General features: G+C 36.1%; 1 protein-coding gene across 1 annotated transcript in view; it reads right to left on the reverse strand.

Annotated features, from left to right (window-relative positions):
• LOC107705759 (zinc finger B-box domain-containing protein 1-like) overlaps positions 1-6,222 on the reverse strand; it is a 66,174-nt gene extending 59,952 nt beyond the window's left edge. Inside the window, exons 1-3 of the mRNA XM_016509214.1 lie at positions 6,150-6,222; positions 5,789-5,902; positions 3,633-3,756 (exon numbers count right to left, since the gene is read on the reverse strand). Coding sequence (XP_016364700.1) covers positions 3,633-3,756; positions 5,789-5,902; positions 6,150-6,211 — 300 coding nt within the window. The 5' untranslated portion in view covers positions 6,212-6,222. The remainder of the gene's footprint in view (positions 1-3,632; positions 3,757-5,788; positions 5,903-6,149) is intronic.
• Between the last annotated feature and the right edge of the window lie 243 nt (positions 6,223-6,465).

The raw sequence follows: 6,465 nt of genomic DNA on the forward strand, positions 1-6,465 counted from the left end.
GGTTCACATGCTCAGAGGAAGCAGGGTACGCACTCGTATTTGAGTTTTTACTAGTTACTAATTTACTAATTTGTCAAAGCAACTTACCGTATACTAATTAGAGACAGCCCCCTTTGAACCATCTTAAGGTTAAGTGTCTTGCTGTGTGACACGACAGTGAAAGTTATTTAAATGCTAGGGTAAATCAAGGCAAAATTATAAAGTGGCCCCAAAAGTATCTAGACATTTAAGCCACACTTAAAATGGAAAATTATTCTAGAATTAGAGTGCTATAGCAAAGTTATTTATTATTTTGTTCAAATGTTCACGGTTGGTAGGAGTTTTTAATGTTTTTAAAGTGTTTTATACTCACAAAAGCTGCATTTTTTTATTAAATATACAGTAAAACACTAATATTGTGAAATATTATTAGAATTTAAAATAATTATTTATTCATTGAATATTTATTAAAATGTCATTTATTCCTGTGATACAAAGCTGAATTTTCAGCATCATTACTCCGGTCTTCAGTGTCACATGATCCTCAAGAAAAATGTCTTGAATATTTTTGTGGAAACCATGATAAATTTTTTCAGGATTTCGATTAATAGAAAGTTCAAAAGAACAGCATTTATTCGAAATAATTTTTCTGTAACAATAATATGTTTACTGTCACTTTTAATGCATTGTTGCTGATTTAAACTATTGTTTTCTTTTTAAAAAAATCTATCCAAAATATATAAAAATTTTCTTTAAAAAAATCAAACCAAAATATATACATATATATTTAACAGAATGTTATCTTCTGCAAGGCAAAAATAATAAATCTAATCACTCAGAAAAGTAATACTTTAATACTTAAAGGGAATTTGTTTAAATATCTAACCATAAGTATAAGCAATAGGAAAAGTCATGAATAGATCAAACTAAAAATACACAGCTCAGCAGTTCCACTAAAATCTCATATTATAAAAGAGTGAGAAAGTCAGAGACTTTAGAAGGGGCCAGCAGGGAGAGAGGACACTTCCTCTGCACGCTGTCCACTCTCATTAAGGGCTGTTTATGTGCTGGCCTTTATCAGTCTGATGGAGACGGGCATTTGGGATGGGGATTAACCGCGCTCAAGCCTGCCTGTCAGCATTATGGGGAAACGCGCAGGCAACGTGGCAGTTGTGCTAACAACTGGCAGATTACCATCGCGCGCACACTGAGTGCCAACCAACAAGACAAACACTTATCTCCTGTCAGGGTCACAGACATCAGACTCTTCTGCTACTCGAGTTCATCGTGTGGCAGCAGTGGGACAGGTGAGAGGTTACACTACTGCACATTTAATCTGGTGTTAAATCAGATTTCAGAATGATAAAAACGGCCTCTGGAAGTGCAAGTCTTCACAATAAATGAACTTGGAAAAATTATAATTTAATAAGTTACCATTTAAACATAATTTATTAACAACATCATTTAATAAACATAAAATACACAAAATGTTGGCAAAATAGTCCCATTTTGAACATCATCTTGAACTATTTATGGATATTTTTACAATTTAAAATAAATGTTTTCTATGGAAGCTTGTTTCGGCCAGATACAAAATAAAAAAAATAAAAACTTGTTTAGCTCATAATGCTATAACCTTTTTGTTCATCAATAAAAATGTCATCCAGAATTCCAAGATATAACTCAGAACTGCAATACTTAAATGGAGAATTGCAAGTTATAAACTCACAATTCTGTGAAAAAAGACATAATTGTGAGATAAAAAATTCACAATTATATATTTTTTCATGTCATGGATTTGAGAGATGTAAACTTATAATTCAGAGAAAAAAAGTCCGAATTGCGAGATTCTTAGAATTCTGACTTTTTTCTCAGAATTGCAAGTTTATATCTCACAATTCCGAGATTAAGTTTCTGAGAAAATAGTCTGAATTGTGAGATATAAACTGCAAGAATTGCAAGAAAAAGTGTGAATTATGAGATAAAAAGTTGCAATTACCGTTTTAATTAATTCTGTGGCAGAAATGGGCTTCCATAGTTTTCTGTCTTAATATATTTTAAATTGTATTTTATTCCTGTGATGCAAAGCTGAATTTTCAGTGTCACATGCTCCTTCAGAAATCATTCTAATTCTGATTTGCTGATTTCTTCTTATTATGAATATTGAAAACGGCTGTTCTGCTTAATATTTTTGTAGAAACTGTGATTCATTCTTTTCAGGACTCCTTGAAAATCAGTTCAAAAGAACAGCATTTATTCAAAATCTTTTCTAACATTATAAAAGTCTTTACTGTTTGCCAAAAATAAATATATATATATATTTTTTTTAAGTCTTTACTGTCACTTTTTACCAATTTAATTCGTCCTTACTGAATAAAAGTATTAATTTCTTAAAAACAAATATTATTGACCCCAAACTTTTAAACTGTAGTGTATGATGTCCAGCTCTGTAGGGACAAGCAACAACAAAGTATGCAAAGAAACTACAAGTTTGTTTCAGCGCTCAACTTTGTGAGTACAGTTTATTCGCCCACCGAGCATAAGGCCAGAGCCCATCGGCTCTCATCTATTCTTATGAATTCACCTGTGGCCCTTTAGTCCTCTGCCTTCGCTACAATAAACAGCGAGCAGGTTGAGCATGGAGGAAGATAACATCAACCATTCCCAGCACGGCACCCGCAACAGAAGTTCTGCTTTGATTAATGGTCGCCGATAAGAGCTAATCTAAAACAGTTTTATTTAAAAACATCCGTATGGAGGCAATCACAATTTAGATATGGTACCGCTTACATCCCTTAATATGACAGTTCCGGTACGCAGCCCAGATCTCGCAGACATCTTGTCTAGAGCTGCATTCTCCCTACATTCATTCATCTAATTATCGCAAAGTGCTGCCTTATGTTATTGATACAGGTGCATTTGGTGCCGTCCATCCCCATGAAGAAATCACAGGAATAGCGTCATGCTATTGTCTCCGATTGGCTTTCCGCCTCACTGATATATCCGCTTTCCAGGGACAAATATGTTAAATTACGGATAAATTCATTCCTCATGCTATCTCAACATAATTCATCCGGACCGATTGCATGTATATGTTTGCATTTGTTGGGAAGTATATATGGGAATATGATGTATTCGCTGCATCTACCCCATTACCGTAGTGTTTCCCTCCCCTGTTGAGTTATGAGTTTATATGTAAGCCTAAAACGGCCGCCACTATAAATTCATGAGGTGGACCTACACAGGTCACATTTTAGTGTTATTAATGAAGAGCTGAAGGAAAGGCGCCGGGCCGGGAAGAGAAAGAGAGAGAGACATCAAATTAATAACTACTGATGTTATTTTTTCCTATTCTTTTATTTTGACAGAAAACTAATTTCCTGCCTTCCTCGTTTTGGCATAGGGTCCCACTTAATCTTAATTTGTTTGGGAGAAATGGGAAGACAAGCATGGCGATGCAGTGAGAGCGGAGCTGCTGGAGCCGAGATGACTCAATTTCCTTCTACTCGATGGCTGTGCTGATTCCATCACACCAGATCGCTCTGAAGTCAAACCATCACCTGAGATTACCTGCAGGAGCTGCATACTCCATGTGACGATCAGATTTTAAAGCTAATGGCACCTCTGTCACTCCATTTCCACTTCTTCTCTACCTTGGCTACATATACTCGCATGCCTTTTCCTCTCACGTTATCCGAAGTGTCAAAGGGTACGTTCACGCCACAAGTTGGCTGTTGTTCACACAAAGTTTTAAATGTACCCATATCAGAGACTGGTCTTAAAAGAATTATTCACCCAAAAATGACAGTTTGCTGAAAATTTACTCACCCTCAGGCCATCCAAGACGTGAGGTTGTTTCTTCAGCAGATTTGGAGAAATTTAGCATTACATCACTTGCTCAACATAGACCCTCTGCAGTGAATGGGTGCCGTCAGAATGAGAGTCCAAACAGCTGATAAAAACATCACAATAATCCACAAGTAATCCACACGACTCCAGTCCATCATTTAATGTCTTGTGAAGTGCAAAGCTGCAAGTATGTAAGAAACAAATCCATCATAAAGGCATTTTAATTTTAAACCACTTCTTCTGGCCAAAATAAAAGTTTATAATCCACAACAATGCTTTCTCAAGTAAAAAAAAAAAAAAAAAAGTCCATCCCCTGTCCTCTCACATAAATATCCACTGACATCTTTGTTTAGAACTGTTCTGGACCTTTTCGTTTATGAACAATGCTTGATCTGTGCATATTTCTCTCCTGATTCAAATTAGATTAATTTATTTACTGGAAAAAGCAATATCATGGATAAAGGACTTGTATTTTAGCTGGAAGTAATGGTTTGAAGGTAAAAATGTCTTAATGGTGAATTTGTTTCTTAAAAACAAGATGTTAATAGATGGCCTGGAGTCATGTGTGAATTACTTGTGGATTATTGTGATGTTTTTTATCAGCTGCTTGGTCTCGCTTTCGGCACCCATTCACTGCAGTGGACCCATTGTGAACAGTGATGGAATACAACATTTCTTCAAATCTGTTCCCATGAAGAAACAAACTCATCTATATCTACATCTGGCCTGAGGGTGAATACATTTTTCAGAAAATTTTCATTTTTGGGTGAACTATTCCTTTACTAACCCACACATTTTCATTAGACAAAAGCGAAGTTCTAAGGAACAGAACTGTATGGATGTGTAGTAGTCGGAAACTTAATGCAGATGGTGTCTTTGAGAACTTTAGGTTGTCTTTGGCGACCTTTAACTATATGTCAGTGTCTTTCTGCAAGGCACTGCACTTAGGTGACCCACACCCTTGAGAAAGCACATATGCACTGGGTTTGATTGGCATTGGCATTGGCATTCAAATTTTCATTTTTGGGTGAACTATTCCTTTACTAACCCACACGTTTTCATTAGACAAAAGCGAAATTCTAAGGAACAGAACTGTATGGATGTGTAGTAGTCGGAAACTTAACGCAGATGGTGTCTTTGAGAACTTTAGGTTGTCTTTGGCGACCTTTAACTATATGTCAGTGTCTTTCTGCAAGGCACTGCACTTAGGTGACCCACACCCTTGAGAAAGCACATATGCACTGGGTTTGATTGGCATTGGCATTGGCATTTCTATGACGAATGTCAAGTTAGATTAATGTATATTTACAAAGTCACATGAAAGTGTTTACAAAGTATAAAAGTGATTCAAATAGGAAATGAAAATAGCAGATCCAATGTGATTTTTGCTGTTCAAGTTCATATTTAAAAATAAATATGTATAACTTTAAAATGACATCTTATTTTTGAGTTACAACTTGGAAAGGAGGGCCTTCAATGCAACGTTAGTCACTTTGGAGAAAAGTCTGCCAAATAAATGAATGTAAATGTATGGCATTTGAGGATTTGTGTGATATGGACTACTTTTATGGAGATTTTTTTGTTGTTGTTTTTTGGAGTTTGACAGCCATAGCCACTTTAAACTGTCATAGTATGGGGGAAAACTCAAGAAAAAATGCAGGTTGCATACAGGTTTTGGAAGGGTGAAAAAACATGGACAGAATATTAATTTTGGATGAATTATTTGTTGAAATTCTTCTGTCTTTGCCTCCACACCTACCCTCACAGTCTCTCATTCTCTTTCTTTCACTTGCTATCTCTTCCTACGTTTTTCATTTTATTCATTGCCGTTTCATTGTTTACATTTCCTCTTTTATCTCAACGCTCTCTGTCACAGTCATTGTTTGGCTCGTTAATTTATTCATCTACTCACTGGTTCATTAACTCAACAAGCTGTCCCTCCCGTCCCTATTTTACTCACTCCCTCTCCTCTTTCTCCTGGTTCATATGCTGTCTGAGCTCCTCCAGTCTGCTCTCCATCTCCTTGGCATGTTGATCCAGCTGCACTGTTTCCATACGCAGTTCCTGGAGATTCCTGGGGCAAAAAATACTTTTTACATGCTACATATTTACTGTGACTCTGACTTTTTCCTGTTTTATTAGTGTCACTCTGCTTATAGCATTCATTCAACACAATACACAAAATCATGTTATTCTGCTAAAATGAATAGACTACTCTAAACATTTGACGCGCCACCATTTGCAAACGCGACGTGTAACGTGCTAATAATGTGAAAAATCTGAAGCGTGAAAAGAAACTCAAGGGAACAGACTGTACAAACCTGACATTTAACTTCATTGACTTGGGCTTGCTGGGAAGTACCACAAAGTTGTTTAAATTCATGGTGCTCTCTGATCAGACTGTAAGCTTCACAGGGTGTAATTTCCACTGAAGTATCCTGAGAAAATAGAGTTCTGAGTGAGAAACGCACAGCACACAATAGAACAAATTTCAATGAATTAGCCTACAAAGAGGCCAATGAAATGAATAACAGCAGCAAAGTTTTGCAAAAAAAGACATGGAGCAGTGATGTTATAAGATCATGGTACTGAATGATTAGCATATTGAAGTATATACCATGGTATTTTCATGGTATA

This window comes from Sinocyclocheilus rhinocerous, unplaced genomic scaffold, assembly GCF_001515625.1.
Source record: "Sinocyclocheilus rhinocerous isolate Xijiao unplaced genomic scaffold, SAMN03320098_v1.1 scaffold834, whole genome shotgun sequence".
Classification (NCBI taxonomy): Eukaryota; Metazoa; Chordata; class Actinopteri; order Cypriniformes; family Cyprinidae; genus Sinocyclocheilus; species Sinocyclocheilus rhinocerous.